Consider the following 14,361-nt stretch of genomic DNA (forward strand, 5'->3'; position numbering starts at 1 on the left):
CAACCTGCTTATTGCCACCTAGTTCTCACTGGGATTTTATTTCTAGAAACAAAAGAGCATTTCGTCTCTCTTCTTTCTTGATCCACTGGAAAAAAAACTGATTGAACTGGTGATTGTTTAAAATCTAGTTGTTGGAGTTCCCGTTGTGGCTCAGCAGTAATGAACCCGACTAGCATCCACGAGGATGCAAGTTTGATCCCTGGCTTCGCTCAGTGGGTTAAGGATCCGGCATGGTGGTGAGCTGTGGTGTAGATCACAGACACAGCTTGGATCCTGTGTTGCTGTGGCTGTGGTGTAGGCCGGCAGCTGTAGCTCTGATTTGACCCCTAGTCTGGGAACTTCCATATGCTGCAGGTGCGGCCCTAAAAAAAAAGAAGAAGAAAAGGAGGAGGAAGAATATCCACCTTCATAGTTTTGTGGAGATAATCCAGCAATAGAAGAAACTCCCAGCTCAGCCTAGACCATAGTGAGCACTCAATAAATTCAACTAGATACCCAAATTAGGAGACTGACCATTCTAGACCCTGTGGCCAGCACGTAGTAGAAGCTCATTACTTATTTAAGGATAGAGGAGAGGAAGGAAAGGAAGAAAAGGCAGCAGGCACATGTGGAAGAGAGCATGTCTGTGGAACTTCGAGTGATTCTTCAGGTGCCGGACCACACAGGGCTGTCGGCAGAGGGAAGCGGCTCAGGGGAAGATGAGCCCAAAGCTGGATCACAGCGCCGTTTTTCTGCCCTGCAGACTGTGGGGCGAAGCAGTGACATAACCTGACCTGTTCATTTAAAACTCGAGTGGAAGGTGATTGGGAGAAATAAGGCTAAAGGCAGGGGATCCAGTGAAAGAGTTCTGCAGTCATGTAACAGGAGGTAAACCAGTTGGCCAGAACAAGCACGCCAGTGGTTAGGGTGGAGACGAGGGGATAGGAGGCCATGAGAGCCCCCCAAGGAGGTGAAAGTGATGTGCAGATTGAGAGAGGGCCCTGGATTTAGGACAGCTCTGCTTCTGAGTTGCTTTCGTCCCTGGATCGATGGCGATGTTGCCTAGAGAGAAAACTCAGAAAGTCTCTGTGCCCAATTCTCAAGATGTCTGTAAAGAGAAGGTTTAACACGATAAGCTACTTGGTGTCTAAGAAAAGGAGACTGTCCCTTTGGAGCATGAGACCACTGTCACTGAGCCACACAACGGCAAGACCCTACGGCTGTCGTTGCCCAGAGTCCTCCTTTCAAGAGCAATTAATTATAGGCAGTGCCAGTTATCTTAAATGCTTCTCTTAGAAATTTCCTTGTTACCCAAAAAGATTGATTTTTTTTTTTTAAAAACTACCCACAATTTAAGCACCCTGGGGTCTTGATTCAGCATCATATTGTTTCTTTGCACAGAGTTTTATAGAAAAACTTGTTAAAACTATTGAATGTAGCCTTGACTGAAGAAATCTATTTATATACGTGGGTAAAGAGAAGAGCAAACAAAATCCCCACAGGGCCCCAGTGGCGGGGACGGGACTGGTAACACCATAAATCAGAAACATCCTAATGTTCAGGGTAGGAATGAGATAATGCATGGGCCAGAAAGCAGAAAGGATTGATGAAGGTTGTAATTTGTTTCCTGACCTGGCCTCTGTATGAGTCTGGAAACTTAGAATGAGAAGAACACTGAAAAGAGTCAGAACTTTCCAAAGTTGACTGTAGCACAACTATTACCTGTTTATAAAAATCTGTTGTGAAAACCATTATTTAGTGAATATTTGTAGATCCTTAAGTATGAAATAAAAGGTCTTTGAAAGCAGACACTCTGTTGGAGGGTTCTTGGGGAGAGAGGGAGGACCCCTGCAAGGATTGTGGACCCTTGATCTGACATGTGCTTCTAGTTTCCTTTTTCAGCTCTAAGTCTCTTCTTCAGATGGTGGAGAGAGACTCTTGGGGTCAAATGTGACAAAAGTATTATTATTGCCCAGTCATAAGAATGTATGTTGTGGTTATTTTGACATAGGACCCCATTCAGCTTTTGATTAAAATTACAAAATGAGTGATGACATCATATTCACATTATATGCCTATTAAGAGTTAGTCATTTCTCCAGTATATTTCCCAAGTGGGATTATAATCTAAGTTATTGATTAGGGAATTCCCGTCGTGGCACAGCAGAAACGAATCCGACTATGAACCGTGAGGTTGCAGGTTCGATCCCTGGCCTCGCTCAGCAGGTCAAGGATCTGGCGTTGCCGTGAGCTGTTGTGTAGGTCGCAGACGCGGTTCGGATCCCACATTGCTGTGGCTCTGGTGTAGGCCAGCAGCTACAGCTCCGATTCGACCCCTAGCCTGGGAACCTCCCTATGCCTTGGGTGCGGCCCTAAAAAGACAAGAGACAAAAAAATAATAATAATAAAAAAATAGGAGTTCCCGTCGTGGCGCAGTGGTTAACGAATCCAACTAGGAACCATGAGGTTGCGGGTTCGGTCCCTGCCCTTGCTCAGTGGGTTAACGATCCGGCGTTGCCGTGAGCTGTGGTGTAGGTTGCAGATGCGGCTCGGATCCCGTGTTGCTGTGGCTCTGGTGTAGGCCAGTGGCTGCAGCTCCGATTCGACCCCTAGCCTGGGAACCTCCATATGCCGCGGGAGGGGCCCAAGAAATAGCAACAACAACAACAACAACAACAAAAAGACAAAAGACAAAAAAAAAATTATTGATTAGAACTATTTGAATCTCATTCAGGCCTTGATTGAAGGTCTGCCACTCAGGCGTTGCTCCGTCCTGGATTGGAGAATGAAAAATCACAGGCTTGCTTGTGGGGAGCTTACCATCTGCTGCTGGAGACACTATATAAATAAAGGAAAGCTATAGAAATAAATTGTAAAAGACAACTCTCAGAATAAGCACATAATAAAGATCATTACAAGACAAGGAAAGAAAAGAACTGGGTGTATGAGAGAAAACCAAAGGATCTTATTTAGATCTGTCCACGAGGAAAAGATATTCTGAGAAAGTAATAAAAGATCAAGTCTGAAAACAGCTTTATTCAGGCACAGTCTTGGAAGAGGGTTTTCTAGAAGAGGGAACAGCGTGATAAAGGCCCTGGGGCAGAAAACACTCTAGGGCTAGGAATGCAGAGATGGGACTGGGGCCCGATAATAAAGGGCAGTTAGGTTAAGGATTTTAAATTTCATTGTGTGAAAAGTGAAGCCATCGAATAGTTTTCAAGGAAAGAAATATCACGATTGGATTCATGACTGTTACAGTTTGGGATTGTAAATGTTATTTTACAAATGTACCTCCCAGCCGTTAAGGGACATTACAGAGATCCCTAGTTGAAGGTGAAGTCGCTTGTGTTATAAGTCAAATTGCGTTCCTTTAAGAACTTGGTACACCTCTCTCACCATCTCACTAAACAGTTGGTGTTATCCTGGTCACACCCATCGGTATTATATTAGCATCTTACTAAATTGACATTTTTGGACTAGCACTCTACAGAGAATATGAATATTTGAAATCAATAAGAAAAACAATCTAATGTTAAAAGATATGATTAAGGAGAGCCCGTTGTGGTACAGCGGAAACGAATCGGACTGGGAACTATGAGGTTGCAGGTTTGATCCCTGGCCTCGCTCGGTGGGTTAAAGATCCAGCGTTGCCGTGAGCTGTACTGTAGGTCGCAGATGTGGCTTGGATCCTGCGTTGCTATGCTTGTGGTGGAGGCCTGCAGCTGGAGCTCCGATTCAACCCCTAGCCTGGGAACCTCCATATGCTGCAGATGCGGCCCTAAAAAAAGAAAGAAAGAAAGAAAAAGATATGATTAAAAAATCCCCAAAAACTGTTAAATTCAATAGTACCGGGGGTGGTGGTGGGGAATGTAAACCAAAACAAGATGATATGATTTTCTATCTACTCCACTGCTAAAACACATTGTTTGGTGGTAGCAAATGTTGGCAAGGGTGTGGAGCCACACACACTCGCATCCAGTGCCCGCAAGTATATAAATGGCACAGCTTCTCTAGAGGGGCTTACCAGCATCTATTAATTAAAAAATGTCCATAACCTGGAGTTCCCATCGTGGTTCAGTGGAAACGAATCTGACTAGTATCCATGAGGACAAAGGTTCGATCCCTGGCCTTGCTCAGTGGGTTAGGGATCCGGCATTGCCATGAGCTGTGGTGTAGGTCAGCAGCTACAGCTCCAATTTGATCGCTAGCCTGGGACCCTCCATATGCCTCGGGTGTGGCCCTAAAAAAGGCAAAAAAAATATTCATAACCTATAACCCAGAAATTACACTCGTCGGCAGAGATCCTAGTGTTAGACATTTGCACAAGCACATGTATAGAATGATATTCACTATGATATTGTTTGTAATAGCAAAAACGTGTGTAAACCCACTAAGGGGATGGAATGGTTAAATCATGGACATCCGTGTTGTGGAATACGTGGCAACAGTTGAAAATAATGAGTTAGATCTATATTACTAACATGGATAGGTTGTGCCAGGGAGTGAAAAAGGGAGGTTGCAGAAGGACGCACGCAGTTCAATTCCAGTTGTGTTATCGCACACACAATTAATATAGACATGTATAGTTTTGACAGGTGCTCATGGACCTAAAACCAAAGAAATAGTTCTGATAGAGACTTGCTTTTATACTTGACATTTAAATGTTTTCTAAAGTAGTAAATCATTCATGTTATCTTGTTTTTATTCTTGTCCTTGATAAAATGACCCAGCTAAAGCCATTCAAATACAAAACAGTTTTTATTGTCTCACTGAGTGTTAGGAAGTAATCATTTATCTTTACTTTGAGTTTTAAGAGAAGAATTTAGGGTTGGCTCTAAGTGGGTACTGCTGACTATACAGCTACTTTTTGGAAAAATATATCTTTTTTTTTTTCATGCTTAACAGTCAAACAATTGGAATATTTGAGGAATTGGAGGCTTATGTCCAGGTTAAGTCCAGGTTATCCTGAAGTCCCTTTTTATTTCAAGCCTTATTCGTCCAAGGTATTGGTCGATATTAAAGGAGGGACCTCATTGCTACTGTTGCTCCTATTCATGGAACCCTCTCTTGCCAGATCCCCCATTGCAGCCCCTGGAGCAGAGACCCAGCATCTGGTTAATTGGTGCCAGCCTTGGGGGCCAGGCTCCCTCAGGCACAGACTCTGTGGTTGAGGAGCTTGGACTCAGCAGCTTCTCTGAACGTTTATGCTGCAGGATACACGGGCGCCCAGTGTGAGAGCCACGTGGACACATGCAGCAGTAACCCCTGCCCGCCTGACGGGGAGTGCGTGGAGCTGTCCTCGGAACAAGGACGCCTGGTCCAGCCGCTCTCTCCATCCAGCCGCCCCGAAGCCTCAGGTTACGTCTGTATCTGTCCTCCGGGACGCACAGGTGAGACCCAGGGCAGGGGAGGTGCCTTGACTTGGATCGTTTCATGCTGGACTTTAGACGGCAGATCACGCATTCAACCTCATGGGGTATTAAGCAGGAAGATCAGTGCCCTCCTAACTCTTGCTGAGGGGCAGACAGTCCCCCCTTGTGGGCCTGAAAAATAGCTCCTTTCACATATCGACATTCCTCAAATCATGAGAAAAATGTTAAAAATAGGGATAGAAGAAATGGATGCAATGGGACTTATTTGTAGACATTATACTGGGAATTAGAAGCTGACTCAAATTCCTCACCTTATAAACAGAAAATGTTGGGATTTTTATGTTATTAAATTTTAGAATAATGTTCGATTTTATGCTATTCAAATTTGCTAAAAGAGTTAACGTACTTATATATATTTACCCTGAGAACTGTTATCTAGTTTCAAGTAATCATCCTCAGCTATTCTAGAGCTAAAGTTGTTCCACATATCAAATTTATTTTTTAAAATTTTTATTTATTTTATTTATTTTTTTAATTTTTAAAATGATTTTTATTTTTTCCATTATAGTTGGTTTACAATGTTCTGTCAATTTTCTACTGTACAGCAAACTGACCCAGTCATTCATATATATGCATATCATACATATTCTTTTTCTTACATTATCCTCCATCATGTTCCATCACAAGTGATGAGATGTAGTTCCTTGTGCTCTACAGCAGGATCTCATTGCTTATCCGCTCCAAATGCAATGGTTTGCCTCTACTAACCCCAAGTCAAATTTACATGACTATCTTTTTCTATAACATTCTTACTCTAAAACCCAGAGGAAATTTGCAGTATGTTTCCCAATGAACCATTGTGTTTGTGTCTGCTCGCATTTCTGAAAAATTTTCAGAAGGTTGAAGACAGTCCTGTATTTGGTAATGAGTAGCAACTTACTTACACTTGCCTGAATGCCACTGAGAAAACTAATTGCAATCTAGATTTCTGTCTTATTTCTTTCTCAATAGATTCCGTGATACCTAAGGAAAAGATTTCAGTTGTTATTGGGGATTTCTGAGAAAAGTAAATAAGGAGAAAGAAGAAAAAAGGGAGGGTTCTCTTTATGCCTCGTATTCCCTTTTGTTTAATGTCCCAGTTTTCAGGTGTAATGACCTTTGATTCATGACAGTATTTGCTGTAAGGCCGCTGTAGAAATTTCCTTATTCACTGTTCCCTCTGCCAAAACACAGGAGAACAGCCTCTCCACTGTTGATGGGAGGATAAGTATTATTTTTCTTGACTCGCTTCTAAATTGCATGCTTTTTCCCTTAACAAAAGGCATGCAAATAAATTTTTCAAAAGCATGAAATAAATCTTGTAATGCATCACATTTCCCAACAATATAAGAGGTTAGTAATCCTATAGGTAAAAGTAGATTCTGGAAGCATATGGATTTTTCTGGAATGTATTTATGAATTGACCCCACCTCTGGGATTATTTAAATTTCCTGTTTCTTTTTCTTACATTGCCTTTTTTTTCCTTATTTCTTTCTGAATTGTTTGATCTTGGTAAAGTGAATGCATTTTTGTCAGCTACTTTAAATCCTTCTTGAAACAAGGTAAGGGAGTTATAAAATTTTTTTTCTTGGGTTTAGGGTTATCAAGAGGAGATTCTGTCAAAGTCAGAGGCCATTGCTAATGTTGCCTCATCAGATAAAAGAGCATGGTTGACCAGTGAATCTGTAGATCCAAATAGAAGAGGCAGTGTCATGTTCCAGGGAAGTGTGTTGGCCTTGATTTTTTGTTGTTGTTGTTGTTGCTATTTCTTGGGCCGCTCCCGCGGCATATGGAGGTTCCCAGGCTAGGGGTCGAATCGGAGCTGTAGCCACCGGCCTACGCCAGAGCCACAGCAACGCAGGATCCGAGCCGTGTCTGCAACCTACACCACAGCTCACGGCAACGCCGGATCGTTAACCCACTGAGCAAGGGCAGGGACCGAACACACAACCTCATGGTTCCTAGTCGGATTTGTTAACCACTGCGCCACGACGGGAACTCTTTTTTTTTGTTTGTTTGTTTTGTTGCTATTTCTTGGGGTTTTTTTGTTGTTGTTGTTGATGGCCTTGATTTTTGAAGAGCTGCCAAGAATGACTATAGGAACTAAGAAGTCCTGGCTGCCCCAAGGCTCTATGGCTTAAAGAAATTGCTTATGTTCCACCTGTGTGAATCCCAAAAATGGGTTCTCATAATCCGTTGTCCTTCAAATGGGGATTCAGGGTCACCATTTTTTTTTTTCCATCTTCAAAATGTTGGAAGTTTCCAAGTTTACCATGTTCTTTTGCAGCAAGCCACTGGAGGAAGAAAGAAAACGGAGTGCACTACATCTAGAAAGTTTTTATGGCCCTGAAAGTGTTGACTAGGTCTTCTACTTGCATACCATTGGTCAAATTTAGTTTTACAACCATATTTAACTGCAACAGAGACTGAGAAATCCAGTTTGGGGATGTACCTAAAATAAAAAGGAAACAGATTTCATGAACAGATACCCCCCTTTGTCTTCTCTTTCTTTTGACATTTTCTTTGGCAAAGCAGAAGTTTTTAATTTTAGTGACATTTATCAATTATTACTTCCATGTTTCATGCCTTCAGTGTTCTATCTGAAAAATCAACTTAAGGTTATCTAGGTTTTTCTCCCTTATTATCCTCTAGGTGTTTTGTAGTTTTGCATTTTATGCTTATGTCTGTGATCCCTTTTGAGTTAATTTTTGGGAAGGGGGTAAGGTCTGTGTCTAGATTCATTTTCTGTTTCTGACTGTTCAGTTGTTCCACCACGATTTATTGAAAAGGTTGTCTTTGTTCCATTGAATTGCCTCTGCTCCTTTGTCAGTGACCAGTTGACTATATTTACATGGGTCTATTTCTGGGCCCTCTATTCGTTTGATTTATTTATTCATCTGTTCTTTTGCCTATAGCACAGTGTCTTGATTACTGTCTTGAAATCTTTAAGTGGCGTAGTGTAAATTCTCCAACCATGATCTTCTCTTTCAATATTGTGTTGGCAATTCTGGGCCTTTTGCCTCTCCATAGAAACTTTAGAATCAGTTTGTTGACATCTATGCAATAACTTTCTAGGGTTTTGGTTGGGATTTCATTGAATTTACACACAACGTTGAGAAAAATTGACATCTTAACACTATTATCTACCTATCCATGAACATGGGATATCTCTATTTAGTTCTTTAATATCTTTTATCAGACTTTTGTATTTTTCCTCATATGGATCTTACACTGACTTTGTTAGATTTATACCTAAATGTTTCATTTTTGGGTGCTAACGTAAATGGTATTGTGGTGTTAATTTCAAATTCTGCTCATTCATTGTTGTTATGTAGGAAAGCAATTGACTTTTGCACACTAACTTTGTACCCTGCAATCTTGATATAATTGTTTGTTAGTTCCAGGAGACTCTTTGTCAGTTTTTTCAGGTTTTCTACATAGATGATTGGGCTGCTGCCTCTTTAAAAATTAATATTTGCACAGTGTGCCTTTTTCCATCCTTATATTTTCAACCTATTTGTCATTAAATTCAAAGGGAGTTTCTTGTAAATGGTGTATTAAAAAGCATGTTATTGAGTCATAATTTTTTTAAATTTCTCTGCCAGTCTCTGCATTTTAATTGATGTATGTAGACCTTTGAAATGTTAGGGTTGAACTCTGTCATTTTATTGTTTTCTGTTTGACTTCTTTGTTTCTCTTTTCTTGCCTTCCTGTGGGTTGCTTGACCATTTATTTAGGATTTCAACTTGATTTATTTATAGTATTTTTAGATGGACTGTGTAGTTTTCAGAGCAGTTGTTCTGAGTATTATAATATACACACATGACTCATCACAGCCTGTTGGGATTCACATTTTGCCATTTTTGCCCACTTCCATTTACCCTTTTATGTTTCCCACTTTTGAATATCACTGTCTTGAGAATCAGGTGGTAATATCATTCTTATTTCAATCATCCCATGTGATTTAGAAAACTCATGATGTGAAGGATGTTCTCTTGTAGTTCCTGCCCTCTCCATTGTTCTTTCGTTCTTTCTTTTGCCTCAAGAATCTCATGCTACCATTCTCTTTCTGTTTAGAGAACTCCCTTTAGCCTTTCCTTACAAGTGGATGTGCTAGTGACAGTCCTTTTAGTTTTTACTTATCTGAGAAAGTCTTTATTGCCCATCTATTCCTGAAGGATCATCTGTTGAATATAGAATTCATGGTTTACAATGCTTTTCTTTCAGCATTGGAAAAATTCTACCTCACTTCCTTCTGCACTCTATGATTTCAAATGAGAAATCTGCTGCCATTGAAATGAATGATCACCTGTGGGCAGTGCATCCTTTCTCTGGCTGCTCGCAGAGAAAAAAATGTGGTAGTGATAACACCTTCAACTTTGTCTTTAGTTGTCAGAATTTTATTTATGGCATATCTTGGTGTCAATTTATTTTGGATTTTTCCTATTTGGAATTCACTCAGCTTTTCGAATCTGTGGATTTATGTCTTTTGCCAAATTCAGGATGTCTTTAGCAAATTTTTCTTCAAATGCTCTTTCAGCCTTACTCTCTTTTCTGCTTCTGCAACTCCAGTAGTATAAGTTTGGGGTCTTTTGCTGTTTTTCCACCTGAGGTTCTGTTCATTTTTTTCCTCTCCTTTGTTTAGAATGGGTAAATTCTATTGATCTGTCCTTAAATTAACTAATGTTATCCTCTTTCATCTCCTCTCTACTATTGAGCCCATCCAGGGAATTGATTATTTCTCTTATTTTATTTTCTAGTTTTATAATTTCCATTAAAAAATTTCTTTTCCATTATAGCTGCTTTACAGTGTTCTGTCAAATTTCTACTATACGACAAACTGACCCAGTCACACATTCATATATACATTCTTTTTTCTCACATTATCATGCTCCATCATAAGTGACTAGATACAGTTCCCAGTGCTATGCAGCGGGATCTCATTGCTTATCCATTCCCAAGGCAATAGTTTGCATCTTTTAACCCCCAATTCTCTATCCATTCCACTCCTTCTCCCTTATAATTTCCATTTTCGTAGCATGTAATTCTTTGTTGATATTTTCTAATTTTCCTTTTATCTCAAGAGAATTTGTAATTGCTTATGAAGTCGTTTTCTGAGGGTTACTTTAAATCCTTGTTGGATAATTCCAATATCTGATTCAGCTCAGATTGAGTTGATGACCAACTCAAGTCGTGGTTTTCCTTATTCTTGGTACGACGGGTGATTTTCAGCTGGGACATTTTGGATGTTACATTAGGATGCTTTTAGTCTTATTTGAATTTTTGAAATTTTAGTAGGCAATCACCTTTTTAGTTTTGGCTAATAGATCCTGGCTTACCTTTGTGAGCTCTGCAGGCCCGTGATCAGTTAGATTTCAGAGCTGTGGCTGTGTTAATTTGGTCTTCTTGGTTTATCTGGCGCCCCTGTGGCTCCCACTGGTCTCTGCTCATGGTATAAATAACACAGTTTACTTTTCGCAAGTGATGCCTATTTGTGGTTTTATTACTTACTGGATTAAAATAAGATTTCCATCATGATGAAAAATGTAATTGAGTATAATGCATGTAATGACAGTGCTCCATTCAAAGAAACCATTAGAGTTGTTAAATATAGCTACAAACTTTTCCGTTTTTAAAATTATAATTAAGGATATGTCTATTACTCTTCACTACCTATATTTAGTGTAGAGTAAATTTGCATAGGTAATGCAACCATTTAGCTTCTTTTAATGTAAAAAGTGAAATATACCAGAGTAGAGATGAACTGAGAGTCCCAGAAGACAATACTCAGGGACAGAGAAATAAAGAGAGCTTAAAGCCATGGAAAATGAGAAATGGTGGAAACATGGGTTCAGGGAGGCAGAGAATCCCAAGGAGAGAGGCCAGGTCCCTCTGAAGGGGGGTTTGCTTTTAGCCGGGGTTTCTTCTGGAACTTTCAGTAAGTAAAGCAAGTTGAGCCCAGAGAAACCAAAAGTCTCATTCAGTGAGATAATTGAGAAAAATCCAAAGATCCATCTAGGAATTTTAATGATTAGGCTTGAAACTTGGAAACTCATGGGTCTAGATGTAATAATGGTTAGTCTTCTCTAATTATCTCCAAGTCATTAAAAAGTATTCTTTGGCAAAATCTTCTCACACACTGCCATGGCCATTTCGTGCCTGTAGCTGCAAAGCTCAACTTGAAATGAGAATGGGGTGCATTATTAACACTCAATTTAACATCTCTGCATTTATTTAAACCCATTTATTCTCATAATTTTAATGGTAAACTGAATAAATCTGTAGTTGAAGAAGGCCTGTAGTTAAATAACACTGTTTAGTCCAGTCTAGAACTGTAAATTATCCTTTTTTGTATGACCGTCCTTGACCTCTACTTGAAGGCATGTTGGCTCCTTCTTTCTGTCATGTTTTAACGTTTCGCTTTAGGGCACTGGACTCAGTTCCAGGGGTATAATGTCGAAAATACATGGTCTCTTCCCAAAGGAAAGTGAAAGAGTGGGAGAAAAAAGATACTCAGAAACATAGGACAGTGTGATAACCTCCACGGTGAAGCCATCAAAAGGTACAGCCAGAGAAGTTGGGAGAGAAGACCTCTTTATGCTGTAGAATTTAGTGGAAATTTTAAGAATCCAAATGACTTGGTAAGTTAGCATTTTTTAAAATACACATGAGCATGTTACTTCCAGAAATTAAGAAAGGATCTCATGACCTGTGTGCTTACCCTTGAAGCAGCCTGTTCTGACCCACCCAGCTAAGTGGGAAACAATCCAGTCGTGTTTTTAATATGAACACTTTGTTTCTGTTTATCAAAAGGCGATAATACCTTTAACAAGTTTGCCAACTGCTCAGAAGCCAAGTCCAATTTTCAGCTCTAAGTTCCACTCACCAGCTCCAATTAGCATTTGCGCCAACGGAGAGCAGCACCGTTGCTGGTCTCTGGAACGCATCCTTGCTGCCTCTGAGGCTGGGATTTTATTCGGCTTCACCCATCTGCTCCGTGCCGGGGAAGAACTGAGCAGTGCAGCAGGGGATCCTGTGAAGTCCTGGCTTCAAACCTCAGGCAGAAATCGCGGGGTTCTCAACAATAAACACCCCGATGAGAGCCACCTGGCAACGGGACTGCACATGGGGTCCCTTGTTCTCAGGCTCATCTGCCTCAAGCACAGTGTTGCTAAAAATGAAGTGCTCACTTTTTCTTAAAAGTTAAATCCTGTCATTCTACCTAAATGCAACGAAAATAGCCACACAGGGCCTAACATATAATGTTGGAAGCTTCGTGCCTTTGTGAAGCAGCGAAGCAAGCATATGGGACAGTCAGCCTCTCCCGCCTGCAGGGAAATCGTCCTTAGAATGTGTTCCTTTGCTGACTGTGTGTTTGAGGCTCACTGTTCTCAAATATGCGCTTTTACCCTGACTTACAATTTCTAAGTAACCTGGACAGATATTAAATACACATCTAAAGCTGTAACGCTAAAAGAGCAGACTTCACTTATTCACTTAATAAAATGTTTATTCATGTTTGCAATAGGTTCATCCAGTTCCCTTCCCTTTGCCTTTCCTGTTGCCTGTAGATATCAGTGTCAACAAAACTCTTCCACGTGCTTTGAGCACATTTCTGCTTGTCCCGCTTTTGGTTTTGCTCTCTTAGCTACAGCAATTAGGAAAGGTGTGCCAGCTCCTTAGACGTAGGCTGATGTTGAAAATCATGTTCATTAAGTGCCTGCTCCCTACCAGCCACAAAGACATTAATGGCCGTGTTTGGATCTAAGATGAAATGCAGACTAGATCAGTGACGGATGTGTCTGTGAGACCCTCGGGACAGAGACAGGTAACAACGGCTTCACTGGCTGTGGCTGCTTTATTAGGTTAGCGCTATTGTGTTGACTTCACGTCAACTAAACCAGGGAAAAGCTCTCACATGAAGGATCAGCAGACAGCTGTCAATCTGCCAATGCAGGTGTTCTGGCCAGTGTGTACTAGGAAAAGGAAACAGTTTTCTAAGACCAAAGAGTAACACCATTGTAAATTCTTCACCAGGAAACTCACAATTAAATTCGCAACAATCCACAAGGTCCCACCACTGTCTTGGTGACTTGGAGGACCTGAATGATACATGTTCCTACCAGGATGCTATTTTTTTGTGTAAGACATGTGGGCTGCCACCATCTGAAGGACCTGTAAGGGAAGTAACCTTGTCTAATAATAGCCAGGTGTGTGTTAGAGCAAGAATTTGAAGCAACATTCAGACAAGAGGTTGAAGATGCTAGAAACTGTGCTCATGGGAGACCACGCTGCAAGCCTTTGGGTGGGCTGGTCAGCTGCAGGGTTTTTTGCTTGTAATGATGGCCATCATTTCTTGCTGCTCAAAATCCCCCAAAGTTTCTTGAAGCATGTTAATCATTAGAAAGAACAGCATTAGGAGTTCCTGTTATGGCTCAGTGGTAACAAACCTGACTAGTGTCCATGAGGACATGGGTTCGATCCCTGGCCTCGCTCAGTGGGTTAGGGATCCGGTGTTGCTGTGAGCATCGGTGTGGATTACAGATGCAGCTCGGATCCCGCATTGCTGTGGCTGTGGTGGAGGCCTGCAGCTGCAGCTCTGATTTGACCCGTCGCCTGGGAACTTCCATGTGCAGCAGGTGCAGCCCTAAAAAGATAAAAATAAGAAGAAAGGAAGAACAACATGAGTGACCTCCACCTCACTGAATCAAAGACCATAGCTCTTTTACCAAAATCCACTGCTGTAGCTATTTATTCAGTCTTTCTCCTGCACCCCACCCCTCCATAACCACCTCCACCTATACATTTGTCTGAAGTTCACCTCAGCCTTGAGTAGCTCAGGTGCCAAGCCTCGGGAAAGCAGCCAAAATCTTAGATCAACCAAATCTCTTTCTAGGGAATTGGGTCTCTTTTTCCCTTGAAAGCTTTTGTTATTTCTGCTCTTGTTATAAACCAGCTCCCTTCCACCCCCT

At 41.1% G+C, this 14,361-nt stretch overlaps 1 protein-coding gene across 1 annotated transcript in view; it reads left to right on the forward strand.

The window, feature by feature from the left end:
• The window catches only part of CRB1 (crumbs cell polarity complex component 1), a 198,258-nt gene that overhangs the window by 70,865 nt on the left and 113,032 nt on the right, over window positions 1-14,361 (forward strand). The window contains exon 5 of the mRNA XM_047755432.1: window positions 5,192-5,368. Within this exon, the coding sequence (XP_047611388.1) occupies window positions 5,192-5,368 (177 nt within the window). The remainder of the gene's footprint in view (window positions 1-5,191; window positions 5,369-14,361) is intronic.

Source organism: Phacochoerus africanus, chromosome 12 (assembly GCF_016906955.1).
Source record: "Phacochoerus africanus isolate WHEZ1 chromosome 12, ROS_Pafr_v1, whole genome shotgun sequence".
NCBI lineage: Eukaryota > Metazoa > Chordata > Mammalia > Artiodactyla > Suidae > Phacochoerus > Phacochoerus africanus.